The following is a 25000-nucleotide window of genomic DNA, read 5'->3' as shown; positions in this document are numbered from 1 at the left end:
GTTTAAATGTTCTCCCCGTGTCTGTGTGGGTTCTCTCCGGGTGCTTCCTCCCACTGTCCAAAGACATGCAGGCTAGGTTAATTGGTGACCCTAAATTGTCCTTAGGTGTGAGTGGTTGTCTGTCACTGTGTGGCCCTCCAATGGACTGGTGACCTGTCCAGGGTGTACCTGCCTTTCGCCCGTTGTAAGCCCCTGTACGCAGGATAAGCGGTTGACGATGGATGGATGGATTTTATACTGACTCTTCATGTAGGTCTTCATTTCACTGTCTGAAACAAGTTGTAGATGCTCCTGTCTCTTTAAGCCCCCCCCCCTCTCAAAGCCCACTGTCTTCTGATTGGCCTGAAGAACGTTACCAGGCTGACAGACTGAGGGCCCGTGTCCACCAAAGCGTTTTTTCTTGAGGCCAGCGTCTTTTCAATGGGAGCACCGCGTTGGTAAAATGGCCGTTTTTTCTGGTCGCTGAGAGTTGAGAAAGGTTCAACTTTGGGAAAAACTCAGCGCTCGTCACTGTCACTTTTTACCCAGCCATCCAATCACAGTGCAGGAGGGGCGGGACAAACACTACTCCGAGCTATCTCAGTTCTTGTCCCTCTTCGCCGAGTTATTTCCTCGCCTGCAAAAACTCATGGACCCACGTACGGCGAGTCCGTCCCCTCGCTCTACATGTTTCAGCCTTCTCTTCATGCAATCAAGGCCAGAGCAAGTAGGCCTTGGCCTACCGTCAGCTACTTAGTGGTGACATTTTTACATTCAGTAAAATTAGGTGCAGCTACTACTACTTGCAGCACATCACCTAACGGATTTTATGTATCATAGCGATCAAAGGGTCTCGAAAAAAACGCTGCTCCACCAAAGTGCACCCTAGCTCTCCCAGCTAGGCGTTTTCAGAACAGTAGCTGGCGTTTTCAGCTGGTAAAAAACGTTTTGGTGGACACGGGCCCTGAGCGTTGCCATGCCGTTGCTGTGGGAGCAAATGACCATATATGGAATACTGACTTCGTTTCCGCAAACAGGGATTTCTTTTAAATACTTTAACCTCATTATTTGAGGCTTTGGGCATGTTTAACATGAACATCCAACATTGTGACGTTGTACATAAATCATAAAATAAGGAAAAGCATAATAGGTCTCCTTTCAGGCTAGCGATGGTGCAGTCACAGCTAGCTTTAGCTAAAGCTATGTTCTATACTTTTGCCAAACTGTTTCCTGCTATTGACTTATTAATATTGATGCTCCAATATAGTTGAGTTTGTCGCACCACATAAATAAGGCAATCCATTAATAATGCGTACATGGGCCTACATATAACAACAATATGCAGAACGTGTGTTAATATGTCGTCCTTTTATGAACCCTGTCCGTTTGTTAAGGAAAACATAACTGGAGGGGGAACTCAATCTATGTTCTCATGCCACCAGATTCCTTTGACAAAAACAGTTATTTTACCTTGCACAACACTCTTAGTTTGATCCAAACTAATCCTTTAAAACACCAAAGTCACACAATAATATAAACAAACTAATCCATCCAGGCAGCAGTAGACCACCAGCCCCATGTTCTGCGAGGTAAAATTACTATTTACTTCAAAAGGAGTCTGGTGGCTTTGAAGACAGCATAGGTGGAATGGTCATGTCAATTTAAATATGTTCTTAATGTGCAAGGATTTTTTAAAGAAAACATTCTGGGAGAGGGCTCTCATTTGGACCCCCAGTGTCTATATACCATGGTTACGCTCTTGGGCATGTGAGCAGCCTATTGTATCAAGATGCATTTGAAAAAAGCTCTGCACTCATCCTTTAATTTCTCTGGAAGGGAGGAGTCCATGTCAGCCCTCACTCTGTGTGTGTGTTTGCATACCAGTACATTTCTCCAGTAACAACTCGTGTCAACGCGCTGCAGAAACTTGCAGAGGGCTGTCTATCCAAACATTAACAAAATGACACTGAGATGTCTTTCATTCCTCTGCGCACATCGCTGGCCCGTTTGGAATGGCTTCCAGCTGCGGTTACAGACCACAACATGTCCGTTTCAGCGCTCCTTGTAACGAGTGGCGCACAGGAAACAAGTGGCTCTACCCACGAGGATGGGGAAAGAGGTGTGTCTGAGGCGAAGAAAGACAAGAGATCCCGATTCCAACAAATCCATCAAGTCCATCAGACCACTTATAGCCTACTAACACGCAAACAGCGCGTTAAGCCCTATTGTTTTCATTTGGTTTGTAGAAGCGCTCAGGGTGAAAAGGCTTTTCATGCACCTACTGTGGATCAGAGCCTGTCCACTGACCCCGGGCGGATTACTAAAGAGCCCATATGTGTCCGATAAGCAGCCTGGTTCACTGCTCGGCCTGTGTAACAGCGGAGCCGCTCTCTCTGTGCTGCTGATGAAAAATGGGCTTGGCATTTGCGCACAGGCGCCGCATCAGTCCGATTCCCTATAGTCTCTGCTCTCTAAATAATGCAAGAATATGAATATACAGTAGAGACGCATGTAAATAGATGCAACCCACCAGGGGCTTGTTTCTGCTTTAGATGCAGGATTTCAAGTTGCAGAATGAAATGAGCTCATCTGTGGTGCACGTACTGATACGCTAGAAACCATTTAGGCCTCCAGAGGCAAGAAAGAAGCGAAAGATCCAGAATAACGGGAGAGAAAAAAAAAAACAACAACGCGAAGAGTCCGCACAGCCACAAATTCACACTCACACGCTCACATTAGGCGACACGATGAAAATAACACTGCTTAACTTGAGTAAATAGAGAGAAATAGCATTGTTTTATTGTCCTCCTGGGTTCCTTTATTAATGAGATTATAAATATTCTGGCGGATTAGTCTTGTTACCGCGCGCAAAGGCTATCTCCGTGTGGCTGAAGCGAAAGCAGAACCTGCTCCGGAGGATGATGGAGACATTTTTTTTTTTCGCTGGGAACGAGGAGAAAACACGCAAAATGCCGTGTTTGTGGGGAGGTGACTGTTTCCTCCAGTGCTGGGGCGATGGTGGCAGCAACAAAAACACGTTTTTTTCCCCCCCCTCAGTTTATTGTAGACGAGGATCGAAGAAGATGCAAATCGCGCACAATGAAAGTCTGATTTGAAAACAACGAAACGTGCAAAATAAACCTCTGCGGGAGGATCTATGCTGACACGATGCAAGAAATATGTATCTCATTCATGTGCATGATATTTCTACACAGAGGAGGCCCAACCTCTCCCACCTCATGCAAAAAATATTAAGTGACAATGTGAATGCCGATGGAGAAATACGACGCAGCGTTTGGCTCGCATGTCGGCCGCTCGCTGTGGTGTTTCGGTGTGAAAACAATGAGATTGGATCGGCCAAATAAATGAAATATGATGGGTTTTTTCTTACCTGAGTGCAGACAGCGGTGTTGTCTCTTCAGCGGCGGTCGCTCACCGGGTTGACACAGCTTCTCTTCGCAGTGCAGTGGCAGGCCGGAGCGGGGCGCTGCGGAGCGGAGCGGCGACTGTCTGTCCTGAAATGCAACCTGTCTGCTCACAACAGCGCTCAGCCCATCTGGTTCCATGCAAGCTGTAAACAAAGAGGTAGGAATAAAAGGCTTTGCATAGACAAGGTTTATTTTATTGTTTCTATAAACTGTAAACACTTAAAATATCAAAAGGCTCTCAGAAGGCCACACATGCGGATGGATCATAGCTCCATGTTTTAAACCTTCCACTCAGATGTTTGACTCAAGCAAAAGCTGCAGTACTACCGTGAAGAAATACTTAAAGTTAAAGTTAAAGTAAAAATACTGCATTAAAATTTAAGTACAAAAGTATTAAACATCAAAATATAAAGTACTCAAACTACTGATTTACAGAATGGCCCATTTCCAGTGGTGGAATGTAACTATTTACTCAAGTACTTTAAGGCCTATAGTTTTGAGGTACTTTACTTGAGTATTTCTATTTTATCCTACTTTATAGGACTACATCTCTACAATTCAGAAGGAAATATTGGAACTATTTGCTCCACTACATTTGTTTGACAGCTTTAGTTACTTTCCAGATTCAGAATAATAGAAAATATAACTAATGTAACAAGAATCATCTGATAAATGATGTGTTATTACAGATTAAGATACTCAGCAGTATATCAAGTAGTTAAATTAGCTCCACCTTTACCAGCTGCAATATTAGTGATGCCTACATATGAATGTATGAATGCTTCACTAATTATTATTCAATTATATAATATAAATTATATAAATAATCTTTTTTCAAATATCATTTTTTTGTGTGCAAAATGAAATACATCTGGAATATTTGTTGATGTGTTATCTTACTTGTCGAAGCCACCAGACTTCATTGATAAAAATGGTAATCTTACCTCAGAAAACAGGAGTTGCTGGTCCATCGCTGCCTCAGTCAGCCAGTTTGTTTGTCTTATTGTGGGATTTTGGTGTTTTAAGGGGTTAAAAACACCACAGACACAAAAACATGAGGAAATAGAGTCCAGGTGGAAAAATACTGAAGCCCTTCAACAAAACGCTGAAAATTAAGCCCTTTTAATGCTACTTCAAAATAGGAGAACTTAAATGTTGGTGATACAAAATTTAATAAATGTGCTTCATTTAGAAATTAACGTATGTCAAGAAATAAAAAAATATGTTCCTTCAAACTGTGTTGTGTCATCAAGCCACATGTGACTTAATGTAAACCTAAATGGTTCTAATTTTAATTTGTATTATTTACACATAGATGGTCATTTTAAAACAAATGTCCAGTTATGTGAGTTAACTGTTTTTATTTATTTTAATATTTAATTCATATATTTTTACATTTATTTTGTTTAATGAATGTATTTTTTGTATATGAATACAGTCAGTATCTTTCTGTATCTGAATATATCTGAATAATTAAGCCCTCTGACATGATGGATCAGTTGTTATAAACTCATGCTGTGCAGCCAAACTCTGTTCAAACCCACAAAATGTTATCTTAAATTCTAGTTGAGACCCCAAAGTTTGAAAAGATACCAAACACAGCTTTCATGCATTCGCAGGTGCAGCCATAAAAACATTCAGTCTTGTGTTTATATATTTCCTTCATCATAAAGCTTAAAAAAAAAAAAAAAAAAAAAGAGCGAAATAAAATGGATTTTAACAATCCTAAAGCTTCTAAAGGGGAAATAAAAGGGATACATATGTATTAAGGGGTTATAAGGTACTGTATTTGATTTAAAAACATGCTTTATGTATGGGAAATCCAGACTGAACAGAAGCTACAGTAACAGACCAGTATGGTCGGCACACAAAGGTCAAGTCTTGGCACATAAAACAGGGGAGGCCTGAGGGACTAAACAGTGCGCCCTTGTGTCACTCCTCTTTCACTGGCCTCCCTGTGGCCTCTCACTATCACACACCGAGTGCCAACTTTTACACTAAGTTGTGAAACCATTCAGCGCCTGAAAAAACAGCAGTGGAATTACTGATGGTCAGATCTGTTTGGGAATGCCTTCCTTCTCTCTCCTCCTCCCTTTCTTTCTTTCCTTCCTTCCTTCTTTCTACTCCCCCTCTCTCTCCTTTTGGAAACCTGCCCAGTACAACAGCTGCGTGGCTGAAGATGATTGGATTTATCCTGTGGTGGGAGTTCACTGTGGGCCAGGTGCTGCTGTGGGATCCGTCTCAGGCTGAAAATCTCTCTTAACACACCCTTTAAATCCTCAGCAGTCTGTTCACCTGGACGAACCACTTCACTGGCTGCAGGACATTTCAGCCTTTCCACGCGCATTACAGGAGCTCAGTGGAGTTTAATAAGGTTTAAAGTTGTGATGGGCAGGTTTTTTATGTTGCTCTTATAGCTGAGAGTTAGAGGAGAAGATCCATATGTCTCATGTCTATATGATAAATATGAAACTACATTCGGTTAGCTCAGCATAAAGACTGGAACAGCTGATCTGGCTCTGTGCAAAGGTAACAAAATCCACCTACCAGCCCCTCTAAAGCTCCTAATTTTGTGATATGTACTACTTATTGAGTTTGCATTGTGTTTAAACCACACCTGCCACTACAGAGTATTGATGTGTACATGTTTATGGCTGTGGTAACCCTTCTGACTGAAATCGAAGCTTGTGTACCTAAATAAATTAGTGGTTTGGAGTCAGAGTGCAGACGATATTGTTTTCCAACAGTCTTGCAGTCACATGTGATGTGCTTCTCTCTGACAGGACACAAATAAATTAATATAGATAGACCTTCAACTGATACTGCAAAATGAAAAAAATAAAACATTTGACACAGCACAGAATACAACATATTAATCGAGATATAAAAAGTCTATCTTGCCTTCCTTTCCAAGACAAAGATGCCCACTTAGAAACATCATTAAACAATACTCTGAAAACATAAGTTTGTCAAAACGTTTCCCAAAAGTTAAAAAGCTTAAGTCACTGTAAATGAGGTGCTGAAGAACCACTTAACCTGAGCTCAACCTTAAACATCTGCAGCAGTAAAATGCAACATGCACATTAATGCAGCAGCAATATTAATCCAGAAACATCAGATATGATAGTGAAACACTTACAAGAGGGAACATTTTACTGTCACACTCTAAGTACATTTCGCAAGTAAAGGATGTGAATACTTCTTCCACCACTGCTGACATGTGCTGAGTTTATGCACACTAACGTACATGCAGTCACGGTTTTTCTTTTTGTACTATTGAGTTAAATGTGGTATAACCAGTTCATCATCAACTACCCTAATAATCACCACAGACGCATGTGTGAGAATGGGTGTAATTAGACGTGAAGAGGCCCCTTTGAGTCTGTAAATGATCATAGTGCCCAGATTTTAGTAATCGCATGATAGCAATTTTGATATATCTGTTATTTTAAGGAGCATTTAAACACCAATCAACCTTATTTTACACATTAGATTTCTCTATATGAAGGTTATTTTTCTTCATCTTAAGGTTTAAACATATCAGTGTTTGTACAGGTGAAATAAATTCAAGCGCAGTAGGCTTGCTGCTGTAACACAAGCTGATCTATGAAGCAGCTCAAGTCAAAAGACCAATCAGTGGCTAAAGTATTTGGGAGCTGACTGTGACAATAGATTCAGATCTGTGTTGGCTGTACAAAGCATTTCACATCTTAGATATTAGTTATTAAGTCTCCAGGCGGCTCTTTCAAAATACATAAAGACTAACTGATGAAGCCCTGAAACAAAACTGACCATGTCTGCCTGAGACAAGGATCCTGCAAGAAACAGGCTCCTGGAGAATAAGGAGAATAATGTTTTGAATCCATCTGGATGGTAAGCAGCAAAGGGCAGCAAGGATTGGTGTGTGTATTCAAAGCTTGATATATCTTATTCCTCTGTGCCGTAGAGCGCCATTGTTGTCTAAAAACGATTAAAACACTGGACTGGAGATAGGGTATGAAAAATGGTATTACTAGTAACAATATACAAAAAAGTACAATATTTGCAGAAGAAGAGTATAAAGAAGAAGTATAAAGTTTCATAAAATGGAAATACTCATACAAAACACAAGTATTTTGAATTAGTACTTAAGTAAATGTACTTGGTTACGTTCCACAAATGCAGGCAAACAAACTGGCTGCAGAACAAGGAATCAAACACTAGAGAGAGACATTGCAGCATTCAGCAGAGCTTCCTCTGCCTCGGACAGCCTCACTGCTGCATGAAATCCTATTTTCTTTTAATATTTGCAATATAAAGCTTCCACAACATATCAGTACTAAGGCCAGTCTCTATATATTGTTTCATGCACACTGTAAAATTGTAAAAACTGTTTGCATGATGTTTAAACAGGCCAAGTACGAAGATTAGATGATTGTCAAAAGAATTTAAATTTATCATAGTAGAAGGAAGTTTGGCCTCATCAAAAGAGATTATTTCTTTTTGAGAGAAGAAAGACTCACAGTGAAATCATCCGTATGCCCGCCACACATCCTGTGGTGCTACAGGTTTTCTCCTTTTTCACAGCATGTGTTGTTTTTTGGTTTAATATTTAATGATAACTCCTGACGTGGGAGGATGTGCCTTTATTTAAACTATAAACCATAAAAAGAAAACTCCACCTAATGCACATGTGGAACTCTCAGCCGACGACGTGTTTTGGTCTTCAGGACTCCACAATAATAATAAATTATGCAGTGAATTGAAGGCACCTTGTTTTTCGTTTTACCTCCAACTGTTAGTATGAAGCTGCTCAGGTGACGTCATCACAGGTCCAGTCATCTCGTCCTTCAAAATGCTTCACATCAGTCCAGCTGCACGGAGGAAGCAGCTTCAAATCCTGAAGGGGAAAATATTTATCAGATATTTAACAAAAATACTACGTTTGAAAACCAAATCTTAAAGCACAGATTGTTTTTTTAATGCGAGAACAACAACAGACCTGCTTTTTAATGCAGAGACAGATTTTGTTCCCACCAACCTCTGATAAAACAACCAAAAAGCGACTGTACATTTAACAAGTTTCTGCTTTTTAATGAGTGAAACATGATCTTCAGACTGACTGCTGCTGTTTCCGTCCTGATCATCACAAGCCACATGGTGAGTTGTCAACTTTTCAAAGAAATTATTGTAAATCAAACAAAGTATAACTCATTTATTTATGCATTGATGTAATTGTCTTTACATTTTTAGTTTGTAAGTTTAGCAAAATTATAGATAATAGTATTTCAGGAGGATAAAAAAAACCTGTAAAATACTTAAACTAAGGTGTGCACCTGTGGAAATTACAGGTAGATGAAATGAACCTGCTTTAATCTGTCAGGTTGGATCAACTCATCCAGACTGTTTAATTGTTCTTCATCTACAAAACAAAGAAAAAGAGTGTGAACTAAAGATCAAAACCACCGCTGCCGCATCGCTACAGTCAAACAGTAATGTAACTGCAGGTGACTTTTCCTTTGAAAACAAATACGCAAATATATACGGTATCTACTGAAACAAAGTATTGAGTCCCACCGCACATGGTGACGTATTTTATTTTACTGTTAGGTTGTGTGATGGAGTGGGATGGAGTGAGTTGTTGGCCAGCTGCCTCTGAAGGAGAGGTCGTTTCCGTCCACTGTCCTCTGCTGCTGCTGAAGCCTGAAACTCCTCCAGGTACACATCATGACATCACACACGCCAAAAAACTCCCTAAAGTGTAGTTTCTTGGGAAACAATATAAGATCACCTTTCAAGAAGGTGACATTTATGACAAAGTAAGTGGACCAATTGTGTCTTAATTCCTCCAGGGCAATCTCCAAAAGGAATCTTGTAACCAGCCACCAACAAGTTTAACATTTAATTTCTTTTCACATTTTCTGTATCAATGTTGCTATAATAAATATAGCAACGGATCAAATGACTGCATGTAGTGAGTCAAAGGTGAAGAATCCACAGAGCGTTGTACATTGCACCATTTTTAAAACTCATTGTTTTGGTTTTACCAGCTGCAGTTTTAATTTGTTGGTTCAGTCTCACCTCTCTCATCCACGTCATTTCCCAACACAGACAGCAGCTGCAGAAGACCATGTGAGGCTACACCTCATAAATTAATTGAATTACAGAGGATTTAAATGTCTTGTCCTACTTGTAAACCTTTAAATTTACATCTGCGATTGTCTTAAATGCTGTGACATATTAAAGTTATGATCATTAGCACCTGTTCGTTATAGTCGTTTAATCATACGCCTGATGATATGCCTATAAAATCTCTGACTACAGGTGCATCTAAACAAAATTTAAATATCATGGAAAAGTTCATTGTGAGCACCAGAACCAGACAGAGAGATCACAGTCTCAGGAAACCTTTACAGGTGTTTTGAGTTAATTAGCTGATTAGAGCTCCTCTGAAGTCGACATTCCTGCATTGTAAAGACTTTATTCTAAAATTCTAATACATAATTGACTTTTCATTTCCTTTATATACACATTTTTAGTTAAATGTAATTTATAAATTAAAATGTTTGTCACTGTTATCTCCCTACGCAATGTTCTATATTATTTATAATGTCTTTTTTATTTTTTTACCTGACAACAGTAGCCTAAAAATACTGTATTTGTATCTAAAAAACATTTAAAAAGCTCACCAAGTGTAATTCATGTTATAAACAACACTGTGGACACTGAGAACATGAAAGAAAAACGATCCTGCATTTACTAAATTGTTCTGGGAACCATTTCGCAGCTTCGAACACATTCATCTTTCTTGATATCCTGAAACATTTTCTTCACAGTTCTCATCACACGGAGCTGTACAGTCCGAGGATGGAGTCAGCCCAGCCTGCCATATTACAAAGCCTGTTACTATGAAGCTTATGAGGAAGATGAAGACAAGGAGGAAGAGGTACACTAGATATGTAACGATGAATTCTTAGCTCTGAGTTCTGTATGCATGCAGTAGTAGTGCAGTTGATCCCATTTCACCAAAATGATGAATTTAAATTATTTCTGTCAGCAGGGAAACAAAGATTTGGGTCTTTATGGCTCTTCTGTTTAATGTCTAGCTCCAGAAAAGTTACTTTGACACCCTGAAGTTGATCTACAGCGTCGGATACGGAGTTTCCCTGGCTGCTCTGCTCATCGCTCTTCTGGTTTTCTGTTGCTTCAGGTGGGTTTATTATTTTTAACCCACACAGCTCTTCATTAGAGAATGAACACCGTGATAAAATAGTTAAGGTTTTATACTGAAATGTTTTTCACAATATTCCTCTGTCTCTCAGGAAGCTGCTCTGCACGCGCAACTACATCCACCTCAACCTGTTCGTGACCTTCATACTCAGAAGTCTCGCTGTGTTCATTAAAGATTCAGTGTTGTTCGCAGGCAAAAGCACGGACCACTGCACAGTGTCCACAGTAAGGCCGGAGCCAGCTGAGTCAGCGTGGGGCTGAAATGTTAGATACAAATTGGGCCTGCAACAAACAGTTATTTTCATATTTTTTCATTTATCAATTAATTTGTTCCTTCTTTGACACAATGTCAATCTGAGAAAAGTCCCAAACACAAAGTTTACAATCAGACAAATTTGTGAGGCTGGAACCTGAGAAATTGTCACATATTTTCACTGTTTTTGCTTGATAATTGACTAAAACGATGAATCCATTATTGATTAACTCACTAATTGTTTTATCTCTAAAACAATATAAATCATTGTTTATAACTGCAATGTACTGAAAACTGACTTATCAACAAAAAATTAATCTAACTTTAATGCAAAACTAATTTAAGCACAACAGGAAATACTGCAAGCCTAACATTTTTTGAAAATGTATATACTTTTTACATGGACAAGAGAAAGAAATGCCCAAAAACCTCCTTATTCTCACCCCCTAAAACATGCAGAACTGTGATATCTGTAATGTAAAAACATCCTTTGTGTCGTCTCAGCTCCAGTGCAAAGCAGCAGTGACGTTCTTCCACTTCTGTGTTTTGTCAAACTTCTCCTGGCTGCTGGTGGAGGGTCTGTACCTGCAGACTCTGCTGCTCTTCACCTTCACTCAGACCAGGAAGCTCTTTTGGATCTGCGCCACCGTCGGCTGGGGCACGTTGTGTATTTAGATGTATTTATGTCCATTCGCCTGTATTGGTCTTTATTTTGCTTGTCTAATCGTTGGGCTGATTTCGTAGGTATTTCATCAGTGACCATTGTGATCTGGGCTCTGTTGAAGAAACAGCTTGATGATGAGGGGTAAGTAAAGTGTGAACATGCAAATCTTTTTCACATTTAATGTTAATAGATGGTAATATTTCTGCATGTGCAGGTGTTGGGACAACCTGGAGAGCCGCTTGTGGTGGATAATCAAGATTCCTATTCTGCTGTCTATCTTTGTAAGCACATGTTCTGCCTTCAACTCTTCTTCTCATTTACCCAAACAAAATTCTTGGATCATATATGGACATTTCCCTGGACAAAATTTTAATTGTCTCCTGACAACAGCTTGTACACGAACACATCACCCAGACAAAGTTTGATTGTCCAGACTTGTAAATTGTGCCCTTTTGCCTGCTCTGGTTTTGGGAAATACGCTTATTTGCTTGAAATAGGAACTTAGCCTTGCTCTGTTCAAAGGTAACAAATACTTACACAAAGTAAATATAATGTGTTAAAGCCAAACAAGCTGTTTCCCCAGTTTCCAGTCTTTGTGCTAAGCTAAGCTAACAGGGTGCTGGCTGTAGCTTCATATTTAACAGACAGACATGAGAGTGGTATCAGTCATCTGATTTAACTCTCTGCAAGAAAGCGAATCATTCCCCATAATGTTGAGCTACTCCTTTAAAGCATCACAGATGCAAAACATTAGTTTGATGTGTATGCTGATGAAATTATATCAAAACGGATTAAATGATTAATATTGTAAGGCCCTTGTTGCCATTTGGAGTTCCCAAATTGCAAAGCTGATTTTGCAAGTACAGTTATAGAATATCTAAAAAAAAAATTAAATATAGAAATATTTCGATATATTAAAGGATCAAACTGGCGGCATTATTGTCAACAAATCTCTTTATAATGTAATTTCTAACTTCCCTACTCTGGATCACTCAGCCATAAGCCCATTGGGTCCTACTGAGGACAGACTTTTAAAAAAAAGTCACAATTATACAGCCAGTCAATGAAGTTTTTAGCAAATGCTCCTGAAACAGGAGGAAGTAATGCATTTGTTGGGGACTATTTTCTGTCGTGGATTAATCCACATGTGGGGCTCTAGTGAGTGTTTGGGGCAGCTGGATGGTGTATGTGGGACTAGGTCAAAATAAACTACAGTGTGTGTGTTCATGGTGATGAAGAAACATATCACAGCAGTGACAACACAACAGTTATGTGTTCTTAAAAACAATGGAGCTAATGGAGAAGGACATAATCCAATAAAATGCACACCTGCAGCTGTTGTGGGATGACTAAATTATAAATACTGTCAGCACAAAATGAATTGGAGAAGCAGTTGTCAACCTTCATCAGGCATTACGTAGCAGCATCTCTGTTCTGTATCCACAGGCTGAAGAAAACAATCACAGACACACACAACACTCTTGAGATAATTCAATAATGCATCTAAATACATACATAAGCCAAAATGCAATGCATACACAAATAGACAGGTTAGTATCTGAATGTGATCCACAGATGAACCTTGTGATCTTCCTGAACATCAGTAGGATCATCGTTCAGAAGACAAAGGCTACACATGTGAACCAAAGTGAGACACAAGTCTACAGGTAAGACCTGGTCATTGACTCACCTTTCTATTCCCTATTCTCAGATCCACTCTCTCTCCCCTGTCCGGTCTTTGACCTGCCTCTCCTGCCGTCTGCTGCCCTCTGCAGGACACTCGTCCGCTCCACTCTGCTCCTCATCCCTCTGTTTGGCCTTCACTATGTCGTGTTTGCACTGATCCCAGAACACGTTGCCGTCGGGCCTCGACTCTACTTTGAATTAGTTTTAGGCTCCTTCCAGGTAACACATCTCTCATACCGCCCAATCGAATAAATATTTAAATGTCCCAGAAAAAGGCTGAAACTAACAATTATTTTCATTATCATTTCATCTTCAGATTCTTTTCTTGATTAATCAATTAATCACTTGGTCAAAAAAATGTTTGGAACATAGTAACATTTGCAGGTTATAATTTTGTGATGCTCATTTTAATGTCAAATATCACAAAAAAACCTGTAAATTGAGAGGCTGGAACCAGCAAATGTTTGCTTTAAAAATGACTAAAACGAATTATTTTCGGTTGCCTAACTTGGATTTTTCATGTTGTACCAGGGTTTTGTTGTTGCTCTGCTGTACTGCTTTCTAAATGAAGAGGTGAGCTGTGTTTGCACTTTAAAGTTCTTCATCATCAGTGTCAGGTTCGTCAAAATAAAAAAATTAATTATTTGTCTTTTAGGTCCAAAAAGAAATCCAGAGGAAGATGATAAGTTGGTGGCCGGAGACAAAAAATAATGCCATCAATCACCCAACACAAGAATGTGTCCCCTGAAGTCCAAATGAAGAAACCTATCACTGAGTCCTTCTTCACGTAGTTTGGTGCTTATCATTTGTCTTTAAATGACACAGACTAGTTTATCTTCTTGTGTGTGATGTAGAGTTTTCAAGTTATAACAGCTGCCGGTGGTGAAATGGCTTTAGGTTTGTCAGAATATCTGAATGATGCATGTTCATTAAGAAAAAGTGGTGTATCGCAACTTTACTGCTTTGTTTGTGTGTAAAACTTGTTTCACCTTCTTGTGTTTGGTTTAGGGACCTTGTACAGTTTGTGAACATTTACATTTACTCATTTAGCTGTCGGTTTTAATCAAAGCGACTTGAAATTGCTATGTCAGAGGTCGCACGCCTCTGGAGCAACTAGGGGTTAAGAGTCTTGCTCAGGGACACAATGGTGGACGTGTCGCAGAGAGAATCGAACCCTTGTCTCTCACAACAAAGGCATGTGCCACTGCACCATCACCACCCTGCACCCTGGAGCACACACTTATATATTGCACTGCTAAAAATTTGTGATTGTGATTTTACACATCAGGTTTTGATAAACAAACAAATTAAAATGAACAGGCTGATCAAACTGGCAACTCGTAATGTGACTAAGAAGTGGGTGATTGTATGCACTCCTGTGTCCACTGGGATCTCCTCCCAGACCTGGATCAGGGCATAAGTGAGCTCCTGGACCATCAGTGGCGCTACATGATGTCCCAGAGGTTCCGGCCAATTCTGGTGTTGCACGGTGCCGGGCTGTGAGCACAGATCCAACTAGAGGACGTCAGCCCTTGTGCCGCACTCATCGAGTTTGTTCTGTCAGTAGCCAAACCAGTAGCCTGCTGGAGGTCATTTTGTGGGGCTCTGGCAGTGCTCCTTCTGTTCCTCCTAGCAAAAAGGAGCAGATACCGACCCTGCTGTAGGGCTGATGCCCTTTACGACCCTGTCCAGCTGTAGTCCAGCAAACCTTCTTGCAACAGTACAATGACTAACTGTATAATCTGAATCGGCTGCAGGTACCGTGCCAACAGGTGATACTGATTCACCTATGCTTCCTAACTGGACGGATAGAAATCCCTGAAGTTTAATTAACTCGATGTCATACTGTGATGATTAAGTGTTCCTTTTTTTTTTTTAACAGTGTAATAAGAGATAAACAGACAGTGTTTCCTCAGAGTAAGAGCTGACAGTGGTGGTCGTTTAAAATACATTCATACAGCTGTATGTCATAGGATGGACAAGTTCAGGGAGTTGCATACATCCAGTCAGTGCCATATTGTCACATCATATACAGTATAAACACATGTCATATAAATTATTATAAAACACACAATGGATTCACTTTTCATCTGCAAGATAAATGAATTTCCTCTTTTAATCCATTTCAGTTGTGTTTTCTTTTCATTATTTTACCTTCATCCAACCACATTTAACATTTGGCATGTATAAACAGATAATTAATGTGTAATAAATTGTTTATAACACGTGAAAACATCATTGCAAACATAAATAATGACATTTTGAGTGTTTATTTTATCATCATAGCAATTAAAACTTATCTAATAAAGACATATTTCATTCGATTAAAACTGGTTTACATAAAATTTTTATCTGTTTATGCAGAAGCAGGAGGAGTTAAAGTTGTTTTTTGAGTTCAGTTAACACTTACAAAAACTTTAAATCAATTTAAAACTACATTTTGCATACATTCTGCTATAAACAATTAATTCTGCTCATGAATGCTAAATAAATTGCAATGTTTTTCAGCTCCCATAAAGGGAGTTTAATTTTCTGTTTCTTTTAAATCACATAAGCCGGTCTGGTTCATCGGTGCCAACTGTTCCCAGATGCAGAAGGTCTATATATTTATATAGTTTTATTGTTATTCGAAGTAAATCAAATTACAGATACTTGGTCCTTGCATCAGTTCAGATCTGAGCTCTGACTTGTGCAGAGAAAATGTCCCTGTGTACACAGACGGCCCATCAGAGACCTCAGGGGCCCCCAGGTACAAAGAAACACAGAGTAGACATGAATGAATCGGTGGAGGAGCTTCGAAGTTACCCTCCGATGAAATGAACGAACGGCCGTCTGATTTTAAGGCAACTAGTTTGATCCTCAGAGGGATCGGATTTTGATAAGCCCAGTTTCTGACAAAGTAGGAACTGTCAGTGAGGCAGAAGTTGTTTTTTTTTTAAAAGTCTCAAAGAAAAAAAGGAATCCCACCTCCCCTTTCCCACCTCTGAATGGTCTCACCCACCGGTTCACATGGCACCCACCCCCCTTCCATGTGTGTGTGTGTGTGTGTGCATGAGTGTATGTTGTCTTTGCCTTATATAGTGCAGAGTTATCCGGCTGCACTGCTTTGGGACTGTGAGCTTAGACTGCAGCCAAAGTCTGCCACACAATCTGTCCGTCTTTGTTCTCCTGTTTTGACAGGATATACAAGGACGCTTCTTGTGCTAGAACAGCTCCTCTGCTCCACAGCCATCACTTCTGCCGTCGCTCTCTCCGGTTTACAGTGTGCCAGGCAGCTCTGAAAGAGACAAAATGAATGGTTCAATGGATGGGATCTTCGACCACGCTCCCCATGATGGGTCTTTCATGTTTACCTCTGAGTCTGTGGGAGAGGGACACCCTGGTGAGTGGAGGACTCCCTCTACATGCAGCATTTCCCTACAGATTGTGAATGAGGAGTAGTGGTTATCATGCGTTAAACGCGTTCATGTTTCAGCGATCATTGATGACTTCGAGGAATGTGCAGACTCCTGAGTGGAGCATGGAGGCACTGTAGCAAAAAAAGCAGTTTGACGAGTCACACAGCACTGATTTATGCTGTAATTTGTGTTCAGAAGTATTTAGAGCATGAATCCTTGACTTGCCTTTAGTGCATTGTCAAAGACTAAACTTGCACTGTAGCTGCATGCTTACTATAGGATTTCAATCCAAGCACAAGAAAGTTGCAATTACACTATAAATTATTTTGAGTTCAACTTAGAAACACAAGCTCTTTTGCAGCTTAAATATGTGAGTTAACTGAATTTAGATTGAATAATTAGTTCAATGTCGTCTCAGGAGTTTAGTTCAGTGAACTTGAGAAAATAACCTCAATAAACGTTCATATTAAACAACAAGTGTTCGGCCACATTTCAAAGGTTACAGACAGATTTGCTTCCTTTTACATTTTCTCAGTTTGAAGAATCAGTTGTTTATTTGACTTGAATAACTCACAGCTGATCCTGTTAGAGCCACTTTCTCACCAGAGTTGCAAAAGTTCTGGCCAAAAATGAATGAACAATTCTATGATAATAATGCTGATACCACAAGTCTCACTGCACTTTGTTGCACTGTATGATGTGCAGGTGCACTACTAAAAATTATTTCTCTTATCAATTAATCTGCAAATTTTTGATCAGTCAGATAATCAAACAATTTTACTTCACCTTCCTAGAGTCCAAAGTGACCGATCAACAGTCCAAAACCCAAAGAAAAGTAGAAAGTCCTCAGATTTGAGAAGCTGGAACCTGAGAAATTGTTTCACTGTTTTTGTTACATACACAACTGATACATAACAGAAACGATCAAGCGATTATCAAAAGAGTTGATGATTGTTTCTCCGATGATTAATCATTTCAGCTCTTCTGATACATATAATAATAATCACACTGTTGCACACTACACAGGTTATAAGATTTCCCCACAGTTAAGGATGTTGTACACCTGCCTCATCAGTGGTGATCATTTACTCAAGTAGACATAACAACACCACATAGGGAAAAAATTATCTTTTGAAAAAGTACTGAAAGTTTAACAGCAAAATGCAGATTTTCTGGCTAGTTAAATATGCAAAAGCCCTGATCTTATGAAGATGTTTCGATGCATAATTTAGTCCTAAAAATGTCAAATGAAAACAACAAATGTGTCAACTTGTAAAAATGTGTCTGTAGCTTGAAACAAGTAACAACAAAGCAGGTTGCTGCACCAGAATGCACTGAAAATATGTTGTAATGTTCTTTCTATTGGTTTAAGGACTGACTAATCATATGTTTTGTGTAAAAAAATCTTCAAACTGAGTAACTTTAATTCTCAGATGTAGCCTATGTAGTGCAATAAAAAGTACAGGGTTCCTGTGTGAATTGTGGAAGTACAATTAAAAATAAGGACATTTGAATGTGTTTCAGTATAGTAGTTGATAACAGTGTGGCGGTGCTTTGATGATCTGATGGCGTTACAGTGTACCATGTCACACTGTCATGCATTCACCAAGCTGAGGCTAAATATAGGCCAGAAGCTCTTAACAGGAATGATGTGTAGAACCAGCCTCGATGGAGCGGTGAAATCTGATATTTTCAGGCTCTGCCCAGATGAGGAATGTGACATGCAGCAGAAGGTCACATGAGGAAACAACCCGGCGCACATGGTGATCCTGATATTTAAATCCTTTTCTTGTTTTCCAGATAAGATATGTGACCAGATCAGTGATGCAGTGCTGGATGCTCACCTGAAGCAGGACCCAGACGCCAAAGTGGCTTGTGGTGAGCAGTAACGTGTTTCTCTCCAGCAGAGGGAAGTAGCGCACAAATATGAGGAGAAACAGTATGTGGTCAACTTTTCCAACAGATTTTGCACAAGGGGGGAAAAAAGCGACATGAAAGAAAAGCTGACAACTTAAATTATTCTGTCAAAACAAGGAGGAAGCTTTACCTGAAGCCTTAATATTAGATCTTCAGGATGCTGCCAGTCAGGAGCAAATGTGGCGAGCTCTCACAACTTCTCTGCTTCCACCCCGAAGAAGACAGATCTCGAAACATTTGTGTGTGTAAACTTGTTGTTAATTTAATAAAATGTCACGATTGCCGAGTGCAAATGCAGGAAAAGAACAGGAATTTGGACCCAGATGCAGACGCTGAACAAGGCAGGATCAGTTTTTCTAATTTATTAATGAAAAACACAAAATTTACAAACTTGAGAGGGTTGCAGTCAAAGTCCAAGATGTCCAAGAAACAGTCCCAAACCAAAGTAAAAGAATCCAATAAGCAACAGGCAAAAAACTCTGTGGTCCACAGACAAAAGAAAAGCAATCATCCAGGCCGAACAGGCAGGTGAGAAACAAAATCCACAGACACAAACATACAGGTGAGGATGACAAACACGAGGCTTGTGCGACAATGATCCCACAAAAACAAGAAGGAAACACAGACTATATGTATACTGACACACACCCAAGCAGGGTGAGCTGAGACACAGGTGATTATCAACAGGGAGGACACAGACAGGAAATAAAGTGGAACAAAACACAAGAGGCAGACACTTTCAAAACAAAAATTCAAACCAAACCTTGACATGAAAAGAAATAAGGAAACGGTAAAAGTGAATTCACATTTTACCTGGTATTAAAATTATTTGCAAGCACTGTTTGAGCGTAATCTGATTAGCAGGCCTCCCCTGATTTATTGCGGGTGTTGGAGAGTACTACTGCATATGCAAAAAAAGGACTGTAGTATAAAGTCTTTAGTGTCTCCAGAGGGAGCTGTCTGAAGTCTGATAAGCGTCCTCAAGTGAGGTCCCTTGAGTCAGTGTCAGTTTGGGCCGAAGACTACAAGTCTGAAAAGGAAAACAGGCTCCAGGCTACATTAGCAGCTACTAGTTTAACACACCTACTGACTGGCAACAGTTGAGTTGCATTGTGGGTAATGTAGGCACCAGGTTTTGACAAGGAATAAAAAAACAATATCTTTGATTCTGCTGCATGGATTTTCATAATTTCTTTAAAAAACTGAACATTGTGAGTACGACTGTGTTATAGGAGAGCAGTGCTAAATTGATGGATGGAAACTTGCACACTTTATGGTACCAAGTTGTCAAACATGCAGCGTCACGTCCTCTTCTGTGTGTTAAAACAGAGACGGTGTGTAAGACTGGCATGGTGCTGCTTTGCGGTGAGATCACGTCCCGAGCCAACGTGGACTACCAGAAGGTGGTGAGAGAAACCATCCGAGATATCGGATACGACAACTCAGACAAAGGTGAGTGGTAACAGATGTTTAACTTTTGAGTTTACACATCACACCTGTTCCTTCAGCAGTTCTTTAGAATTTATGGGTACGTATTGTCAAGGGTAGGCTGAGTGCAGTCATATGTGTGGACCCAAACGCAGACTACAGGCGAGGAGGTGCAGGTCAAAATATTTAAGAACACAAAAACTAAACTGAAACAAGCTTACATGGATGTACAAAGCAAATACCAAAACTGAGGAAATTCCAACAAGCAAAAACAAGCCAGAGCATAGGCAGCGTAGTCCAAGGACAACGGCAGGACAGAACACTCAACATTGACAAGGACATCACAAACAATGAACAGAACTGAAGGCTTAAATACACAAGCAGACGAGCAGGGAGGGAAGCACAGCTGAAACACATCACGCAATCAAACAACAGGAAACAAAGCTAGACAAGGACACATGAGAAGTGAACAATACAAAATAAAACAGGAAGTAAAGCACACGGGAACAGACAAGGACAGAGTTACCAAAGTGAAACAGAAAACAGGGAACTGGGCTGGACTGGGATTTGGTGTCTGTGTATATAAACAACCTTTCTTTAATATTTAATGAGTCAGTTCTGCATGTTCCCTGGCCCCTACTCATTGTCTCTTTCTCTGTACGTCCAGGCTTTGATTATAAGACCTGTAACGTGCTGGTGGCCCTCGAGCAGCAGTCCCCTGATATTGCACAGGGAGTTCATGTTGATCGCCTGGAGAGTGACATTGGAGCTGGAGACCAGGTTATCTGGAAAAACACAACAACACAAATACTGTTTTATTCATTTTAGCTAACCATCCCATTTGGACTTTGGGGAACTTGAGACTCAAAATCATGCTTCAAAGACAACTTAAACATCACTTGAGACAACTGTGTCTCATCACTTTCGTAACAGCTATATTACAGAGTCCAACCATTTCTTTGTAAACACTAAGCGACGGTAACATGAGGTTACAGACATTAACAACAACATAACCTTTTTACTTCTCGTTCTGTGAGGACAGGGTCTCATGTTTGGATATGCCACAGATGAGACAGAAGAATTAATGCCGCTCACTGTCGTCCTCGCCCACAAACTCAACGCTAAGATGGCCGAACTGAGACGCAATGGGACCGTCCCCTGGCTTCGCCCGGACTCCAAGACCCAGGTGCAACCCACACACACTACTGCAGTATAACTGTTGATCTAGTAAGACACCGAAAACTAATGTTGCAGTGGTGAAACATTTGTCAGACATGAACATAACTTCTTAAATTGCAAACAAATAACTTTTTCTCCTGTCCTTGTCTTCCTTTTTCAAATCTTCTTATAATCAACCAACCAGCAATAAAATTGACTTAATCGTCAATCTGATCTAAATCACATCAGATGTCTTTTCTCCACAGAGAGCCCTTAACGGCTGCCTGCCTGCCTAGCTGATGTACCTGAATGTAACTGTGCTTCATGTAAAACTCACTGTTTTTCATGAGACAATATGCTCGTAATCTTTCCTTCAATCAGGAATAATTTGGACTGAGCATCATTAAAATACACTGTAGCCAGGGGAGACTGAATCATGTCTGTAAAGATGTCACTAATTCAGAGGTGCCCAGTTGAAGATCTTTCTGGCATATTTACAAATCTGTTCTAAAGTCGAATAATCTCACATTAATGTTTGATGTTTGGAGGTTTCCATCCCATATATTCTGGAGTAAACTTGTGAACTTCCAAAAATAATCTAATTGCTGTTCACGTAATCCCCAAATGCCAGATGTATACTCTGGACAGGACGCACACCAGACTTACACAGGTGTTTATATACTTTGCTCTGTACTGATCCAATCACTCTGCCTTTTACATGACCTCAACCACTTACACCCTCCTTAAAGGTCAGACGCTCACCTAAAATAAAAAGCTAAGTATTTATATACACACGAAATGCCGCATTTACACATTGATGGAAACATCTTTAAATCCAGAGATATTTTAGTTTGTGTGGAACTCAAGTGTTGCTCGGTAGGCTAGTAGTAGATGGAGCGGTGACCGTGACCTGCAGAATGTGCTTACCAGCAGACACCAACCAGAGCACGCTGGTATGCAACATCTGAGCTGGGAGAAGCCTCTGCAATGCCACAGAAGTATCCTGTTGGTGCTTGAGCTCACTGCACACGTGAGACTCCCAACACTCAGGGATTTTTTAATTTTGCAAAAGCCGGAACTGGAAACATTAAGAGGATATTTTGAGCTTCTTGTGTTACGGCTTATAGTTGAAAATGTATACCATTACATGCCTCAACACAGGAAATATGTATGTATAATGCAACATCACATCTCTAGTTAATATGCTGACTCCTCTCCACCACCTACTTTCCGCTCCCATCCAGGTGACGGTTCATTACACCCAAGAGAACGGAGCCGTGATCCCCAAGAGGGTTCACACTGTGGTGATCTCAGTGCAGCACGATGACTACGTGAGCCTGGAGGAGCAGAAGAAGGTCCTGAAGGAGAAGGTGATCAAGTCTGTGGTCCCATCAAGGTACCTGGACGAGAACACCGTCTATCACTTGCAGCCCAGCGGACGGTTTGTGATCGGTGGACCACAGGTAAAGGGCTTAAGGTAGTGGTGAACGTCCCTTAACCACAGGATGAAGAGGTCTACAACTTCAGTATCTTAATGTTGTTATTTAAATCCTCTTTGTAGTGTGTTATGTTATGCTGACTCTGACCGAGGCCACAAACCTGTCTCACAAAAATGTTGTTGTTTAAAATTCAAGTGTTACTGTTTCTCTTGTCCATGTATCTTGGAAGTATGTAGGTGAAGTTGTGTCAGAAATTCCTACTACTATTTTATAGTTTGCACAAGATGTGAAGATGCATAATTTAGATTTTGTGCTCTAAACCATATTATTGCTGAAACAATTAATCAATTAAAAGATTAACTTTTATTCTTTTCAGCAGCTCAAATCCAAGTGAATATCTTTGGATTTTGGACAGTTTTGAAGTCATATTGAAATTATGATGAGCATATTTCACTATTTTCTTAAATTTATGGACTAAATTAACAATCTATAAACTGCAAAAAAAAACCTCAATAATGAGAAAAGTATTAATTGCATTGTGTCTAAACATTTCCATTCCCATGTAATTGTTTTACATGAAAAGTGCAGCACATTCTTACTTCTAGAGCATGATTAAACAAGATGAAACAGAAGCAATTGCGTTAAGGCAGCTGCACCATTTATATAACCTTTATTTAATTAGTACATCTTAAAAAACAGTAAAATTAAACATCCATTGCATAAACATTTGAAAAAATAGTTTGTGTGCAGTGGAAATGTAAATCTTTGTGTGATTCTCTGTCAGGGCGATGCTGGAGTCACGGGCAGGAAGATCATTGTCGACACATATGGGGGTTGGGGGGCCCATGGGGGCGGGGCTTTCTCTGGGAAGGACTACACCAAGGTGGACCGTTCAGCTGCCTACGCCGCCCGCTGGGTGGCAAAGTCTCTGGTGAAGGCCAAACTGTGCAGAAGGGTGCTGGTGCAGGTGGGATCACTCGTCAACAAATCCTTCCAGAATATACAAGACATCTGTGATGTTCGGCATGGATCTTATCCTGAAGCTTGGAGGAAAAACTGTTTAACCTGACAGCTAAAACACAGACCATGTTATAATTTGGCTCAGCTGTGTCATTTCAGAATTTGTGTTTAATGCATTTAGCATTTTATTCTTCCTTGAGAATATTGAGCACCATTTGCTACACCCATTTGTGACATGTGTGCCAAGTTTCACAACTTTTTGATCATCACGAGCACCCCAGAAATACATTATATTATGAAAATAAGAAACGGACAAAGAAGTTTTCACGATCACAGGAAGCTATTTTAATGATGATTCATTTTAACAACTTGGCTGACACTAAGCAGTATCAAATGCAGCATTTATTTATTTAGACAATAGTTTGTCTCCAATGCTGGTTTGTGTTTGTCCCTTTCCTGTTTCAACATGACAGTCCCCCTGTCCACAAAGACAGCTCCATAAAGAAATGTTTTCCCAGTTTTGTGTGGAAGCAGAGTCTTGACCTCAGCTGGAACGTTGACTGTGAGCCAGATCTGATCTCCCAACATCACTGATTCTCTTGTGTCTGTATGGGAGCAAATCCCTGCAGCCAGGTTCCAAAATGCTCCGGTGTCCACATACATTTGACCATGTAGTGTATCTTGTGCAAGGAGTTCAATGCATCCACAAAACCAAACTCTTAACCCTGAGCACAGGCTTAAATACTGATTACTGTAATAAATGAAACTCTGTGTCTTACAAATGGGTGGTGATGGCAAGTCACAAGCCTTTGGTGTGAGAGACCTGGGTTAAAATCCCCACTGTGTCCCTGAGCTAGACACTTAACCCCAAGTTGCCCCAGAGGCCTGCAACCTCTGACATAAATAGCCATCAAAAAAAGTCATCAGAGATTTACTGCGTCTCTTGTCTGTATTTTCAGGTGGCGTATGCGATCGGAGTAGCCCACCCTCTGTCCATCTCTCTGTTCACCTACGGCTCCTCTCAGAAGAGCGAGAAGGAGCTTCTGCAGATTGTCAATAAAAACTTTGATCTCAGACCCGGCGTCATCGTCAGGTCAGGATTTAACTAATGACAGTGCATCAGCTTTGTTGTTATATTCAGTATGACTGTTGTGGGACGTACAAGGACATGTTTAATCTGTAAGAATTCATGTCTTTATTGCTCGATTGTGCTTCAGAGACCTGGAGCTGAAGAGACCAATCTACCAGAAGACGGCCTGCTACGGACACTTTGGCAGGAAGGAGTTTCCCTGGGAGGTCCCAAAGAACCTCAACTTCTAGAGTATCCGTGTATCTGTGTGTGTGTGTGTATCTCTGTGTGTGTGTGTGTGTGTGTGCGGGCAGAGTGTCAGTGATGTATAGATAGCTGCCCTCGTGCTCCTGTAACCCAGTAAGAGAAAGGCAGCTGCGAGGGTGTGCAGGATTGGGTAAGGGTGGGTGCA

The 25000-nt window shown here is 40.3% G+C and overlaps 2 protein-coding genes and 1 long non-coding RNA gene across 5 annotated transcripts; 2 read left to right on the top strand and 1 right to left on the bottom strand.

Annotated features, from left to right (window-relative positions):
- Positions 1–2995: 2995 nt before the first annotated feature.
- LOC119917803 lies at positions 2996–9703 on the bottom strand. Its single transcript, XR_005447335.1, has 3 exons — positions 9468–9703; positions 8176–8286; positions 2996–3550 (listed from the first exon to the last, which is right to left on the bottom strand). It is a non-coding gene; the product is annotated as an uncharacterized LOC119917803 (long non-coding RNA).
- Positions 8283–15338, top strand: ghrhr2 (growth hormone releasing hormone receptor 2). Of its 2 annotated transcripts, XM_038738218.1 has the most exons (13): positions 8283–8546; positions 8770–8893; positions 8997–9104; positions 10223–10332; positions 10493–10596; positions 10709–10841; positions 11374–11527; positions 11614–11674; positions 11748–11814; positions 13109–13200; positions 13309–13438; positions 13751–13792; positions 13875–15338. In XM_038738218.1, the coding sequence occupies exons 1-13, from the start codon at positions 8493–8495 to the stop codon at positions 13965–13967; spliced, it is 1272 nt and encodes a 423-aa protein (XP_038594146.1). In that variant the 5' UTR covers positions 8283–8492; the 3' UTR covers positions 13968–15338. The 2 variants fall into 2 exon arrangements, 1 of the variants encoding a protein (XP_038594146.1); XR_005447334.1 differs by lacking the exon at positions 13109–13200 and having other exon boundaries at positions 13245–13438; positions 13875–13963.
- Positions 15339–16332: 994 nt separating this feature from the next.
- On the top strand, positions 16333–24994 carry LOC119917802 (S-adenosylmethionine synthase-like). Of its 2 annotated transcripts, XM_038738219.1 has the most exons (9): positions 16333–16601; positions 18418–18495; positions 19864–19986; positions 20630–20742; positions 21005–21148; positions 22365–22583; positions 23344–23526; positions 24479–24612; positions 24737–24994. In XM_038738219.1, the coding sequence occupies exons 1-9, from the start codon at positions 16511–16513 to the stop codon at positions 24837–24839; spliced, it is 1188 nt and encodes a 395-aa protein (XP_038594147.1). In that variant the 5' UTR covers positions 16333–16510; the 3' UTR covers positions 24840–24994. The 2 variants fall into 2 exon arrangements, with proteins under 2 accessions (XP_038594147.1, XP_038594148.1); XM_038738220.1 differs by lacking the exons at positions 16333–16601; positions 18418–18495 and adding an exon at positions 19013–19745.
- Positions 24995–25000: the final 6 nt, after the last annotated feature.

This window comes from Micropterus salmoides, unplaced genomic scaffold (assembly GCF_014851395.1).
Source record: "Micropterus salmoides isolate LMB-PRFRI ecotype aquatic unplaced genomic scaffold, ASM1485139v1 Ms_hic_scaffold_2244, whole genome shotgun sequence".
Taxonomy (NCBI): domain Eukaryota; kingdom Metazoa; phylum Chordata; class Actinopteri; order Centrarchiformes; family Centrarchidae; genus Micropterus; species Micropterus salmoides.
The sequence above is the reverse complement of the archived record's forward strand: the minus strand, read 5'-3'. Positions and strand labels throughout refer to the sequence as shown.